This window comes from Diospyros lotus, chromosome 5 (genome assembly GCF_014633365.1).
Source record: "Diospyros lotus cultivar Yz01 chromosome 5, ASM1463336v1, whole genome shotgun sequence".
Taxonomy (NCBI): Eukaryota; Viridiplantae; Streptophyta; class Magnoliopsida; order Ericales; family Ebenaceae; genus Diospyros; species Diospyros lotus.
The window spans coordinates 26251118-26266645 of NC_068342.1; the positions used below are offsets into that span (position 1 = coordinate 26251118).

Sequence of the window (15528 nt, forward strand, 5' to 3'; positions counted from 1 at the left end):
TATATTATCTGTCTTCTTCTTCTTCCTCTTAAGCTGCGGCTTCTTCCAGTTCTTGCTCCAAGACAAACCGATGCAGATCCCATCTTCTTCTTCTCCCCATAGAAAGACTATTGGATAGCCAAGAAGCAACCAAAGATGAGACCTCATATGACTTCTGGTCATCTCTATCAAGAAAGTCCAAGCATGACTCTATTGGAGGGTTCCGTGGCGACTTGGGCATGGATTGACTAGGTCCTCTATACTTGCGGATTAGGGCTAGTCACTCGTGTGCTTGAAGAGACGAGGAGGCTTGCTAGACATAAAGAAGAGGTGGCTATCACGTAGGCAATCGACACCAAACTCCATCCAAAAAGTATACTAAAAAACCTCTATGGTGTGGGTTTTCTATTTTGCATGTGGTTGATAGATACTGAGTCTTGGAAGATTGATTTTGGTTTCTGATGTATATGTTTTATGCTTCTGTTGTGCTATTTTTCTATTGAAAAATACTTTGAAAATAAAACTCTTGCATAGATCCACATTGGGTAGGTGTTTTTGGCACGCCTTAGGCCATTGTCTTTAAGTGGTATTAGAGTCTCGGCTCAATTTTATCATCCCGTGCTTGTGTTTTGTGTGTATATTTTCAGACATATTTTGTATTCTGTTTTGTTGCAGGTTGCACAAATTGTTAACCGTTGCATCCAAACAATCGATCAGTCTGTGTTTGATAAAAGAAGTCGGTAAACAGTATCTTTTGGATCTATCAACCACTCCAAGAGACCTAGAAAATTAGTCGACTAATTTTGGATATTATCGACCATTTCAGGATCAACCAACCAAAACAATCGACTAGTATGACAATCTTTTAGTTTGTTGACCACTTGGTTTTAAATTTATAAATTCTAATTTACAAAGCAATATTATCATTTAATGACAGATTTAGCGTGAAACTAAGTTTGGCTAAATAGATAAATAATTAATCTTACAACATGTTTAGAGATATATCTATGAATACATTTGTATTAAATTATTAATCACTATCTCTAAAAGTTTACATCTTTATTATTTTTATTATTATTATCATTATTATTATTATTATTATTATTATTTTACTTTCAATGAATTTTAATCCCTAACTTTAAATTTTATGATGAAATTAGATACAAATATTATAAAAACTTAATACAAGTATTATCTTTTTCCATGTTTTCTTCTGGGGGTATATCAAACTCAAAAGAAGCAGTTTTTCTTATTTTTAGGTCCCATGGGGATGGGGATTAGAAATAATTTCATGAATTGGCCTTGAATTTGGCATTTTCCTGGGCGTGACGTCCCCTTTTTGCAAAGCCTGAAACCACCAAACACGATGGGTTTTTGCTGGGGGCAACAATTTCACCAACAAATAGAAGCCTTGTCCCACATCGTCCATTGACATCCGGAAAATTTTCTTTATAATAGACGACTAAGGGGGACACATCACGCCGAGCTAGGTTGCGTTAGCTTGTGACCCAAGTGGGGGCATTAGAGTGGCTGGACAATGGTTTGATCCATCGTGGCAGGGCCTGCAGGCTGCAGTAGCCGGTCTGCCCAGTCCAAGTAGGGAGCTGGGTCATGCGGCCCGGGCGAATGCCTCGAGCCTCGTGACTCCTAGAGAGGAGGGCAAAGCGTGAGGCTGGCTTCACAGAGCAGCGACAACTTCCCGCTCTCGACAGTGGACGGATAACAAGCCGGCGCACTCTCGGTCCATATTGCCCACTTGCGTCCTCTCAATTGAACAGCCACTTTTGCCTTTTAATTTGTACTACAGACTGACCTTTCCAACCGATAAGCCTAAACTTTAATTTTTATTGTAATTCAATTCATATTTTAATTTTTCATCAAATTTTTGTTAAAAAAAAATAATATAATATACATTAGTATAAACTCAAAAAGCACTTAATTTTAAAATTAGTATAAACACCACAATCAAATAATTTTGAAATTTTTTTATTGTGCTATTTTTATTAACACCAAAAATGAAAGGAGAGATTGAGTTATAACAAAAAATTAAAACTTAGTGACAATGATGAATAAAAAAAAAAATACAATAACTAATTAATTTAGTATGAAATATAAAGTTAAAAAAATTCAGAGTGTAATTTGCTAAGAAAAAGAATATGACCGGACTTTTATTTTGAAAAAGAAATATGCAAACGTTTAGTACTCTTTTATAGTAACAAAAAGAGCTAGCATAATGGTATCGCCGAGTGCTTTAACGAACTTTGCACCTCCTTTTTCCCAGATGCTTGTGCTTATTCTCATAGCCTTGTTAAAATGCAACATTTTCACGTGTCTAAGATGCCATGGATTAGATGGCGATGGCGGCATCATCCACCTATAAGCTCAGTCAATAATCAACAAATGCTCAATTTGGTCTTGTATTATCTATTGTTATTATTTTGATTTTGTTGCCTAACTAATTACTCAAGACTTGATCTCTTGGAATATTTACTTTTGAAGGTGATGATTGATTTTCTGAAGTGGTAGCCGCACGCTCCATTCTTGCCTCTCCGAAGGTACCTGCAATGGAGACGGGGACTTGCTCCCCCGGTCGATCTCCGATGATCAAGTTAGTTCTCTCAATCTAGGATTAATCGTCCCTTTTAAACTATATCATCCAGAAGAGGATAAGAAGAATCTCCCACCTTTTTCTTTTACCTTTTCTCGGGAGAGGGATCATGGAGGGATCTTCGGGATCTCCCTTCCGCCTTCTTCGAAACTTTCCCGATAAGGATTTCGCGATAATATCCGTCTCCGAGGAGTTCGGGATAACTGTTGCCTCCGTGACCTTCGGTGGGTTAGCTTGTTCCTGAGGCCTCGGAGATTTCTTTACTAAGTGCCTATACGATTGACGTGGCGATGCTTGTCTGCCATGTATCTTCTGACCGCCACTAGGTACCCGTCTTGGCGTAATTATGGGACCGAGGGCGTTCTCCTCATCACTTGCCCCCCCACTCCTTGAGCTCTTCGGCTTGAAGGGCTCGAGGAGTAGTAAAGCTCCTGAGGCTCTTCCATCTAACTTCTTCTTTTCCTTTCTTCTTTTTTTGCGTGTCTGGCGGGCGCGAAAATCGATTGGTTTTGACGGTGGTATCCCTTCCCTATGCGTTGTCCGAGGCCTTTTCGTCTTTCGAGCTCTATCAATGCGGGGTGATCAATGCTCATTATTGCTTGCCCTTTGGTCTCTTATTCCCACAGCTTAAACTTTTAAAATGGAAACTCCTCACCCCCTCTACTTCTCTTTTCGCACGACTTTCCTTCAGTTTTAGCTTTTCTTGTGTCGGCAAGCATTTTCCACTTCTTCCGCCTCTCTTTCTTCTAGCTCTTTGCCATGGCGATAATTGGTTCTAGGAGGTTTAATCCCGCCGGCGCAGAACTTATTGAGTGGGAAAAACACCTTGCTGCCTCCATTCCATGCCAATGGATGAGCCTGACGGAATGCCAACAGTTCAAAGAAAAGTACAACGTCCCCGAAGAGTGGGAGGTAGAGTTTAATAGCCATTTACGAGCGTGTCATCCTGTCGCCGACCGCCTCTGCATTTACAAGTGTGCTTTTGACAGGGGCTTTCGGCTTCCTCCCCGAAGAAGAGTGATGTCCTTACTTCAACATCTTACCATCGCTCCCGCCCAGCTGTCCCCCTTCGGATGGCGATACCTGATGGGGTTCCTCCTTATTTGTCATTCTGGCAAAATTGAGCCAACCGGGGACCTCTTCGACTACTTCTTCACGACCAATCGCGACCCCGGATGGTGGATCTCCATCTCCCCTCGGATCGTGAAAGATGGTCGTCTCCTCGCCTGCAAGGGGTACTCCGGACTTGAGATTTCTGCCTCGACTCTCATGCAGTCTGGCGGGTCGAAAGATTCTGATGATTGGAAAGAGCGCTTCGTCTTCGTCCGCCCCAGGCCATCCGGCTCTTCTCAAGAAATCTGGTCTGTCTGCAACGAGTGGACTCTAGATACTAAGCACAAACGTCCGAGCGTCGAGACCATTGAAGATTTCGCCTGCCGACTTATGAAGAACAGTCGGAACTGGGAAGAATGATGGCTTTCCAATCCCAGCCTTACCCAAGCGGGTTTGGACGGCGAGAACTGTGAGCTCTTTTTCTATCATCTTTTTCTTTACTCTCTCTTCTTCCTTTGTCTGTATTTGATTTTCGTTGTTATCTCTTTCTTAGTTGAAGAGGTCTGGGAGATATCGTATTCTACTATCACCAGAGGAATAATTTTGGACTTCCCTGGGAGTAAGGGCCCCTCGGCTTCTCCCAGCAACCAGAGAGTGTTGGAGAGGGCTGCACCTCCCGAGCGAGTTCCAAAGAGCAAGAAGAGTAATAAAAAAAACTCAATACCTTCCAGGTCACGAAGAGCGGTGGAGGAAGATCCCCGGACCTTCCAAGAGGCTTCCAAGAGGGGCGTTGCTGGGGGTTCGGGGGACCCATCTTCCCAGTTCCTCACTTCTCAGACCAGAGACTCTCCGAACGCGCGGCGGGAAGCCTCCACCATGCCTGCGCCCTCGTCGATCTCTCACGAAGATGATTTAGCGACCATCGCACAGGTGCTTGCTGTAGCTCTCGCAGAGGCCCAGAAAAGACAAACCTTGGCAGGTACGGAGTCTAGTGCTACGTCTCCTAGCATCCCTATCAGTTCAGTTTTTAAACGAATTTTAACGCCATTAGCACCAGCGGGGCATTCAGAATTGACGGGGGAGGCTTCGCTGGAGGAGGCTTCGGCGTTGTCGACGAAGGAGATATTAGCACGCCGGACGAAGCGTCGTAGGATGGAGGCCACCTCCCCGGCTGCTACTCCCTCCGAGCCTCCAGCTCCTAAAGCCACCAATGTTCCCTCAACAGCTTTAATCCTACCGGGGACCCTACGAACTCCGAACGAAACCGACTATTGCGCCGAGATTCTGAGGGTGCGATTGTGCTCCTTTCTCTTTTGACTTTTCCCTTTTTCTATGCGAGTAGGTCTTAATCTATATTCTATTTTCACTTCCTCAGAACCTTACAGAGTTCCAAGGTTTGGTCTCTCAGCGAGAATCCGAACTTCGAGCCCGGATTATTTCCCTAGAGTCTGAGGTCGAAAGGCTTCGGGGCTTGAGTCTTTTTCCTCCCAACTGTCGAGTCTCGAGCACCGTGTTCATATTTTAACTAAGTCTGTTGAGCTGGCGCAAGAAGATGCCCGACTTGCGAACGAAGCTGAAGCTCAAGTGCGCGAGGATTTGGAGTTGGTCCAAAAAAACATGCTTGAGGCTAATCAGGCCAATTCCCGGCTTGGGGAGGAACTGGACGCCACTAAGGGTGTTAATCACCAGCTTCAGGAGGATATAAAAAGACTTACTCTAGAGCTGAAGGAAGCCAAGAAGGGACAGGTCGAAGCGTTGGAGTCTTATTCTCGGTGCAAAGAAGACCTTCGCACTGCTCATGTCCAACTCCAATCCGCCCTCAAGGATGCCCAAGTGGCTTTTTAAAATGGTCGCGAGGATTTTCGAAGTTCCGAAGCTTATGCCGTGGAACTAGAAGGAGTTCCTCGGGGCGGGTTCGAGCATATGAGGAAACTCATCAAAGAGCGCTTCCCGAACCTGGATGTAGACTCCATCCCCTTCGACGTTGTTGCCGCCTTGTCCTCTTTAGAGTAGACATTTTTGTATTCAAACCTGCTGTCGTAATAATAAAAGTGTTAGATTTTTTCGCACAATTTTCTTTTGCTACCGCCTTTTTGTTGCCTTATTTCCTTTGCTTTTTGTCGAAAACAAGAAAAGGTCGTTTGGTTTTTGTCAAAAACAAGAAAAGGCCGTTTGGGATCAGGCTTGATCCTTCCTTTTTGCCACCCCTGCTTATCGCAGGACTTGGTCTTTGTCGCTTGTTCAAAAGGGCTCGGCTCCGGCCCCCTAAGGATCACGCCTGATCCCCGTAACGTCCTTGAGGGGTTGAGTCGTATCTAATCCTTTTATCTTAAGCCTTTCGAGGATCATATCTGATCCCTTGTCTTTGCCGGGGGTTCGGACCCTCCGAGGATCACATCTGATCCTTTGCTTTTGCCGGGGGTTTGGACCCCCCGAGGATCACATCTGATCCTTTGTTTTTGTCGGGGGTTCGGACCCCCCAAGGATCACATCTGATCCTTTGTTTTTGTCGGGGGTTCAGACCCCCCGAGGATCACATCTGATCCTTTGTTATTATTGAGGGGTCTAGCCCCATTGAGGGTATGTCAAATCCTTCCTTTTGCTCTGATGTGCCTTCCCAGGTCTTTGGAAATGATGAGTTTTTACGCATAGGAGAAAAAATGAATTTATTCTTGGATAGCATACGCGAATTTATTCTTGGATAGCATACGCAAAGCAACAAGGAAAAAATGCCAAGATATGTAATGGAAAATTATTAGTAACAGATCATATGAAGATAATAAAGAGTTATCACTGATAGAACTTTCTCAAGTTCTGCACGTTCCATGCGTTTTTCACCGGTGCACCCTCGAGGGTCTGTAGTTTGTATGCCCCCGGGCTGAGAACCTCTGTTACTTTGTAAGGACCTTCCCAATTTGGTGTTAACATATCTGTTTCTCGGGCTCCCTGAACATCTGCTCGCCTTAATACCAAATCTCCTGGTAGAAAATTTCGTGCTCTTACTCGTCGATTGTAATATCTCTCTATGCGCTGATTATAAGCAGCTTGTCGAATCCTCGCTTGATCACGAAATTCATCAAGGAGGTCTAGGTTGTCCCTCAAACTTTGCTCATTGGATTCAGGGTCGAACAACTCTACTCATAGCGTAGGCACTCCAATTTCAACTAGGATTAACGCTTCTGAGCCGTAGCATAGACTGAAAGGAGTTTCTCCCGTGGAGACCATCACCGTGGTTTAGTAAGACCACAGGATGCTCGATAGTTCTTCCACCCAGCTACCCTTCGCCTTATCTACTCTTGCTTTTAAACCGCGCAACAGAGTCCTGTTGGCGAGCTCAATTTGGCTATTAGGTTGTGGATGAGCTACAGAGGTGAATTGTTGCCTGATTCCCAACTCCTGGCACCATTCCTGAACAGACCGATCAGAAAATTGAGTGCCGTTGTCTGAGATCAGCACCCGAGGAACTCCGAAACGATAGACTACATTCTTCCATAGAAATTGTTTCACCCGCCGGGAAGTAATAGAGGCTACTGCTTCAGCTTCGACCCACTTTGTGAAATAATCGATAGCAGCCATGATATATTTGACTTGTCCAGCTGTTGGGGGAAAAGGCCCCAGGATGTCTATACCCCATTGAGCGAAGGGGCATGGTGTAGCGAGATGAGCCAGTGCGACTGCCGGCACATGAACCAAATTAGACGTTTTCTGGCATCAATCGCAAGTCCTGACTAGCTGCTCGGAATCTCGTACCATCGTTGGCCAATAATACCCTTGCCGCAGAGCCTTTTGACTAAGAGCCCGAGCCCCAATATGGTTTCCACATATTCCTTCATGAATCTCCCATAAGATATAATCTGCTTCGCGAGGTCGGATACATTTGAGTAGCGGTTGTGAAAAAGACCTTCTGTATAGTTCCCCACTAACTAACACGAAATTTCGGGCTTTTCATTTAACCTCCCGTGCCTCCGAGTCGTCTTCGAGGAGTCTCTCTTCTCTCAAATATAAAAATAGGGGGTCCATCCAGCTAGGCTCGTCATTGACACATAACTGGTCCGCGACTTCTTCGATACTCTTTTGTGGAAGAGATTCGATCCGAATCTCCCGAGAGCTCGTAGGGAAAGAGAAAGAAGAGATTCGGGACAGCAAGTCCCCCTCTGTATTCATAGCCCGAGGGACGTACTCCACCTTTACGTGTTGGAAACGTGCCATCAGCTCTTTGACTATGGTCAAGTATCGCGCCATGTGACTTTCTCGGGCTTCATATTCTCCATTCACCTGCTGCACTACTAAGTTAGAATCTGGACTCACCTCGACGTTTTGAGCTCCCAATTGCTCAGCTAATCTCAGCCCAGCCAATAAGGCCTCATATTTTGCTTCGTTGTTAGACGCTCGGAATTCAAAATGTAAAGCATAAGGCCATATTTGCCCTTCGGGACTTTTTATCATTAATCCTGCTCCACCACCGCCCGAGGTCGAGCTTCCGTCTACTGCCACCAACCATGGTCTCTGATTTTCTTCGAGGCCTTCGGGAGCTCCTATCCCTTCGGCAATGAAGTCTGCTAACGACTGAGCCTTAATAGCCGGTTGCGGCCTATACTCAATGTCGAAGGTGGTGAGCTCCACTGCCCACTTCAACATCCGTCCTGAAAGCTCTGGTTTGCTAAGAACCTGCTTCAAAGGTTGATTAGTAAGCACTATAATCGTATGAGCTTGAAAGTAAGGTCGGAGTTTCCTCGCCGATATTATTAAGGCGAAAGCCAGTTTTTCCATAGGAAGATACCGAACCTCAGCTCCCGACAATCGTTTACTCGCATAATAAACAGGCCTCTGGATCTTGTTTTCTTCTCGTATCAATACCGAGCTTACGGCCTCATTGGCCACCGCCAGATATATGTATAATGGTTCTCCAGGCTTCGGCTTGGTAAAAACCGGGGGCGTGGCTAGGTGCTCATTCAGCTTTTCGAAAGCTCGCTGGCATTTAGAATTCCATTCGAAGTTGTTTGCCTTCGATAAGACCTTGTAGAAAGGAATGCCTTTTTCTGCCAAACGAGAAAGGAATCTGCCAAGGGCTGTCATCCTGCCGGTAAGGCTCTGTACCTCTTTCACATTTCTCGGGGCCGGCATATCCATGATAGCTTTGACCTTCGCAGGGTTTACCTCAATCCCTCGGTGGTGTACTATGTAGCCCAGGAACTTTCCTGCAGATACGCCAAAAGCACATTTGACAGGATTAAGTTTCATATGGAACTTACAAAGGGTTTTGAAACACTCCTCTAGATCCTCCGGATGACATTCGGCTACCAAGCTTTTTACCAGCATGTTGTCGACGTATGCCTCCATATTTCTCCCGAGCTGTTGGTGAAAAAGCTTATTTACCAAGCGTTGGTAAGTGGCTCCTGCATTCTTTAAATCGAAAGGCATTACGGTGTAGCAGTAGGTTGCCTTGTTGGTGATAAATGTCGTCTTCTCCTGGTCCTCCGGGTGCAATGGAATCTGGTGATATCCCTGAAAAGCATCTAAGAAACTCATGAGCGAACATCCAGCAGTTCCATCAATTAGGGCGTCAATCCTCCGGAGTGGGTAACTATCCTTTGGGCTCTGCCCTTTGGGAACCAGCACGACATTTGCTAACCAATCTGGATAATCCACCTCCCGAATGTGGCGCGCTTCTGCTAACTTTGCAATCTCCTCCTCGATTGCCCGAGCTCTATCTGGGGCGAAGCTTCGCTTCTTCTACCTGACAGGCTGAAAACCTGGTCGGACCCCCAGTCTGTGTGTCATTACCTCTGGGTTTACTCCTGGCATGTCCCGGGCTGTCCATGCGAAGATATCCGCATACTGTCTAAGGAGTGATATTATTCGACTCCTTAGCGGGTCCTTTAACTCCATACTCACTCTTACGCATCGGCTTGGTGAATCTTCTTCCAGAGGTACTTCTTCCAATTCATCCACCGGCTCTGCTGTTTTGGGATCTTCGGGTCCTTCTAGTAAAAAACTGACCTCCTTCGGGGGGTCAGCGTCCTTTTGCGACCCTGCTTCTTTACCCTTCGCAATGCCTATAGAGGCCATGTAACATTCACGGGCTAAGCGCAAATCTCCCCGCACTTCGCCCGTCCCCCTATCTGTGGGAAACTTCATCATCATATGATATGTGCTTGGGATGGCTCGAACGGCATTGAGACCAGATCTTCCTAGAATCATGTTGTAAGCCGAAGGCACGTCTGCTACCAGGATGTCTAGCATAACTCGAGAAGTTCGGGAACCTCTCCCTACCGTCAGTGGGAGCTGAATGATCCCTTCTGAGTATACGGCTTCACCATCAAATCCCACCAAAGGGACCCTCGCTGCCCTCAACTGTGTCATTTCATACCCCATGCCTAAGAAGGCTTGCCGATACAAGATTTCTAAAGAGCTTCCTGGATCCACGAGGATCTGCCGAAGTTCCCACTTCCCGAGTTCAGCTGTTATCACCAGTGGGTCATTTCGAGTCGGGTATCCCGGGAGGTCGCTATCTGAAAAAGAGATTGGATCCACACTCCTCGATCTTTTCAGCCGGACAGCACTACTCTTTTCATCCTTCATGACTAGGACCTCCCCTGCTGCGAGTGTATGGAATATCGGAGGCTGAGGATGATCGTCTTCCCCTCGATGTGATCTCTCCCGCTGAGCCCGATTTCGATCCTCCGTGCGATCCCTCTTGGGGGGGCTTCTCGATAGCGACCGTCGATCCTTTCTCCCCCGAGAATCACCTGTTTTAGCCACGTAGCTCCTCAGGAAACCCCGATTGATAAGTTCCTGAATCTCCTCCTTTAATTGGTGACATTCCTCAGTGTCATGACCATGATCTTGATGAAATCGGTAATATTTACTTATGTTCCTTTTTTCGGATGGTGCCTTCATCGGCCGAGGCTTTTTCAAGTAGTCTTTACCCTCAATAGTAGCAAGGATCTCTGCCCTCGGGGCATTCAGAGGAGTGAAGCCCCCCGAATCCCACCGAGGACGATGTTTTTCCCTTCGGTCGTCACTCCTCCTTTCCTCGGGATGCTTCTTTTTATCCTTCTTTTCCACATGCTCCGCCCTCTTAGCCTGCATGACCTCCTCGGCATTTATGTACTTCGTGGCCCGACCCAATATGTCCGTGAACGTACTCGGAGGTGTTTTGGCTAATGATTGGGCGAAAGGGCCGGGCCTCAGGGCATTCTGGAATGCCACCATAGCTATGTTGTGGTCAAAGTTCTCTATGCTCAAGGCTTCCATATTAAATCGTGAAACGAAATCCTTCAAGGGCTCTCCTTGGTTCTGCTTCATACTTACCAAGGCCATGGTGGACCTTCGGTGTCTTCAGAGAGGTGCAAAATGCGCTAGAAAGCTGCCTCGGAGTTGCGCAAAACTTACGATGGAATGATGAGCCAGATTTGAATACCAAGCCCGTGCATGCCCCTCCAAGGTGCCCAAGAAAACCCTACACCACATCGCGTCTGAGGCGTCCTATACCATCATATGCGAGGTAAAGAGATCAAGGTGATCCATCGGGTCAGAGGTCCCTGCGTAAGGCTTAATGGCCGGGATACGGAGACGCTCCGGTGGTATGGCCGCCATGATCTCTGGGCTAAGGGGCTGATTTATCCTTGGTCCCTGAGCCTCTCCGGTCTTCGGCTTTAGGGCGGCCATCTCCTCCTCTAACTGCTGCAATCTTATTTCCTGTCGCTGCTGCACAAACGACAAGTCAAGAGACTCAGCCGCCTCGCCATGACCATCATCTTGTCCCGGCCTCTACGGATTCTCATCCCGTCGATAGGACTCCTCTTCTCTTGGGGGCTCGTGCCTTTCTTCCGCCCGAGAATGCTGGGCTTGCTAATGCTGGCGATCTAAAAAACCCATGAGTAACTCCGTCAATCGTTGCACTTGACCCTCCAGGAGTGCTATCCAATCAGGCGGAGGCGGAGGGCCTTCCGGACTCTGAGCTCTCCCCGGCGGGCTTCGGGGAGGGTTCTACTGACTCAGCTCTGGAACGGGGTTGCCCCCCACGGCCCTAGACGGCTGTCTTCTGGTTGCCATTCAAGGTAAAGAAGAAAAAAAAGGCAAGACTGTCTGCTGCACTGGAGAGACAGAAGAGAAGAATGTCGGCCCCACGGTGGGCGCCAATTGATGATTGATTTTCTGAAGTTGTAGCCGCACGCTCCCTTCTTGCCTCTCCGAAGGTACCTGCAATGGGGACGGGGACTTGCTCCCCCGGTCGATCTCCGATGATCAAGTTAGTTCTCTCAATCTAGGATTAATTGTCCCTTTTAAACTATATCCTCCAGAAGAGGATAAGAAGAATCTCCCACCTTTTTCTCTTACCTTTTCTCGGGATAGGGATCATGGAGGGATCTTCAGGATCTCCCTTCCGCCTTCTTCGGAACTTTCCCGATAAGGATTTCGCGATAATATCCGTCTCCGAGGAGTTCGGGATAGCTGTTGCCTCCGTGACCTTCGGTGGGTTAGCCTGTTCCTGAGGCCTCGGAGATTTCTTTACTGAGTGCCTATCCGATTGACGTGGCGATGCTTGTCTGCCATGTATCTTCTGACCGCCACTAGGTATCCGTCTTGGCGTAATTATGGGACCGAGGGCGTTCTCCTCATCAGAAGGGGTGGGTCTAAAATGGAAAAAGAAAGAAGAAAAGGTCTAAAATGGAAAAAGAAAGAAGAAAAATCATGCAACTAATTTGGGAAGCCTTTATTATTGATTCAATCCCAACTCTGAAAATGGAATCTAAAAATGAATTGCCCAGAGCGATCAATTAATAACCGTCCATCAGCAGATGACGTCATTTGATTTACCCATTCAAATAATCGTGGGTGGGTTATGATGATGGGAAATTCTATTCAAACGTTTTACTCTTCATAATCATTTTTAAATATACCTAAAATACCCTTAAATAAAAATTCAATTTTACCCTTATCTTCAATACTCAACCACTCAACCACCACCTGACATGACGTTTTTCGCCGGAGAAATTTTCTTTTTCACAGTGGCTCATATTCCAATCAAATCTTTTCTCCTAAAATCTCTATCTCTCTCATTTGAGACTCACTTTCAGACTCACACTAACACTAATCTATTTTCTCTCAAATACATATCAGCGATTCATACATTTTATGATCGATCATGGATTACTACACTAAAATATTGACGAAGAACTGGGAAGAGTTTGAGGAAGAACAGAACAACTATTTAGAAAAAGAATATTACGCACAAGTAAGTAAATGGTAAATGTGTGTTTTAAAATATGTGTTTGTGTTTGTAAGAGTGTAATATGTAAGTAATCTGTAAATGTGTGTTTTAAAATATGTGTTTGTGTTTGTAAGAGTGTAATATGGGTTGTATTGGAATGCATTGTAAAATGGAAAGAAGTGTTTGTTTCTAGAAGTTGAAAAAGAAAGGCAAAGCTTACCGAATGCCAGCCTTCGGGGAAGGCTGGCCTCCCCAAATGCTGGAATTCGGGAGGGCTGGCCTTCCCCAAATTCCAGCCTTCGAGGAATATTATCTTTCACTAATGCTGGCCTTCGGGAAAGGCTAGCTTCCCCGAATACCAGCCTTCGAGGAATGCTAGCCTTCCCGAATTTTAGGGTTCGAGGTCGGGGAAGTCTCCTGAACCCCAACCTTCGGGGAAGGATAGTCTCTCCGAACCCTAGCGTTCGGAAAAGTTGGGACTTCTCGAATGTTAGGTTTCTGGAAATATAATTGCAATCTATATTTTATTTTATTGATTTTTTTTATAGGAATCGAATTGTGCAATCCAGGAATTTGATGTTATTCAACAATTTACTACAAATGAAGTATGATAGATTTTTAATAATTTTGTTTGAAATATATAATTATTGAAAAAAATATATCTGAATATTTTTTGTTGTTGTATTAGCTATTTGATACTAGAGAAGCACTCATTGGATGGGCTAAGAAAATTGGAAAACAAAATGGAATTGTGATTGTGATCAAGAGTTCAGAATCTAGGGGTCCTGGAAAAAGACCTAGAGTTCATCTTGCTTGTGAACGTAGTGGAAAGTATAGACCATCAAAGAGGAAAGAAGAAATAATAGGAGAATTAAAACGGAAGTGCACAGGTTCAAAAAAGTGTGATTGTCCGTTTGAATTACTTGGTATGAAATTTGAGCAATGGGAGTTGAAAGTTGTATGTGGACTGCATAATCATGCACTAGCAGTTCAACTGGAGGGTCATTCATATGCAGGGAGGCTTATAGAAAAAGAGAAAGTAATTTTAAAAACAATGTCTGAGAATCTCGTGAAACCTAGAAATATTTTGATGAGCCTAAAGGCAGATGATGAGAATAATGTTACTACTATCAAAACTATATATAATGCGCGTCAAAGATATAAACTTATTGAGAAAGATGGTAGATCACAAATGCAACAGTTGATGAAGAAATTAAGATGATGTAATTATGTGGAGTGGCACAGAAGCGATGGATCAAATTGTATTGCAGACTTATTTTGGGCTCATCCGATGTCCATAGATTTATTAAAAATATTTCCACATGTCTTGATAATGGATTGTACATATAAAACTAACAGGTATAGATATCCACTTCTTGAGATTGTTGGTGTGACATCCACTGAGTTAACTTTTCCTGTTGCATTTGTATTTATGAACCATGAATACGAGGATAATTACACATGGGCTATGGAGAGATTAAAGAATGTGATGGGATCTAATACATTTCCAGGAGTAATTGTCACTGATAGAGAATTAGCATTGATGAATGCAATACATAAAGTGTTTCCAAGTACGACGATCTTATTATATAGGTGGCATATATCTAAAAATGTACTTGCTAAGTGTAAGAAATTTTTTGATAGAAATGAGACATGGGAGAAGTTTATGTTACAATGGAATCTTCTTGTTTTTGCCTTTACTAAGATTGAGTATCAAAGTCTGCTTTGTGACTTAATGGTTGAGTATCATTGTAATATCCCCCAAAAAAATAATAATAATAAAAATAATAAAAGTGTAAACTAAATTTACTGAAATTAAATTTAGTTAATTAATTTAAATTATTTAAAAAAAAAATTGTTATTTTTGTGTGTCTCTCGTTGAAGCTTCTTGAAGCTTCTGGTGAAAAGAAGAAAACAGAGGAGCAGAGGGTGAGAGTTGGAGAGGGAGAGCTCGGGAGAGAGTTTAAGGCCGAGAGCTCATGCGAGAGAGAGAGATCGAGACCGAGAGAGTGAGAAAGAGAGATCGAACGAGGGAGAAAGAGGGAGGTGACAGCCATGGAAGCTCCGAGTCAGCTCGGCCATGGCCGCTGAGTGAGGCAGGGCAGCAGCTCGCGAGGGGAGGCAGCCATCGATGGTGGCCTTGCAGCGACGTGGAGCGCTGGTTCGTGGTGGCGCGAAGTAGCAGCCAAGAGCTACGGCGGTGGCACGGCCGCAGCTGTTGCAGCCATGGAAGCTGGCCGAGGCGGTGGCTGGTAGCGGCTGTGCGCATGGAGGAAGATGCGGAAGAAGAAGAAGAAGAAGAAAAGAAAGAAGAAAGGAAGAAGGAGAAGGAAAGAAGAAGAGAAGAAGAAGAAAAATGGCGCTGGAGCAGTGAGCGTGAGCGTGGGAGAAGAAAGGAAGAAGAAGGAAGAAGAAGAGAAGAAGAAGAAAGAAAGAAAAGAGAAGAAAAGAAAGGAAAGAAAAATAAATAAGGAAAAAATAAATGAATTTTGGGATTTGTCGGCATGGGAAGTGATCAGGTACGTGGGTAAAAATTTGTAGAAGCATTATATGTTTAAATTATAAATTTTACGCGATTAAAATTAATTAATTTGGGTCCCGGTTGTGTTATTTGCTAGGAAATGATTTAATTTGCATCGGGAGCTCGAGTGTGGTCGGAATCAGCTGATTT

The 15528-nt window shown here is 44.9% G+C and overlaps 1 protein-coding gene across 1 annotated transcript; it reads left to right on the plus strand.

Moving 5' to 3' along the window:
* Positions 1-12791: 12791 nt before the first annotated feature.
* LOC127802167 (uncharacterized) lies at positions 12792-14079 on the plus strand. Its single transcript, XM_052337871.1, has 3 exons — positions 12792-12881; positions 13406-13462; positions 13546-14079. Exons 1-3 carry the CDS (start codon positions 12792-12794, stop codon positions 14077-14079), a joined length of 681 nt encoding a protein of 226 aa, XP_052193831.1.
* Positions 14080-15528: the final 1449 nt, after the last annotated feature.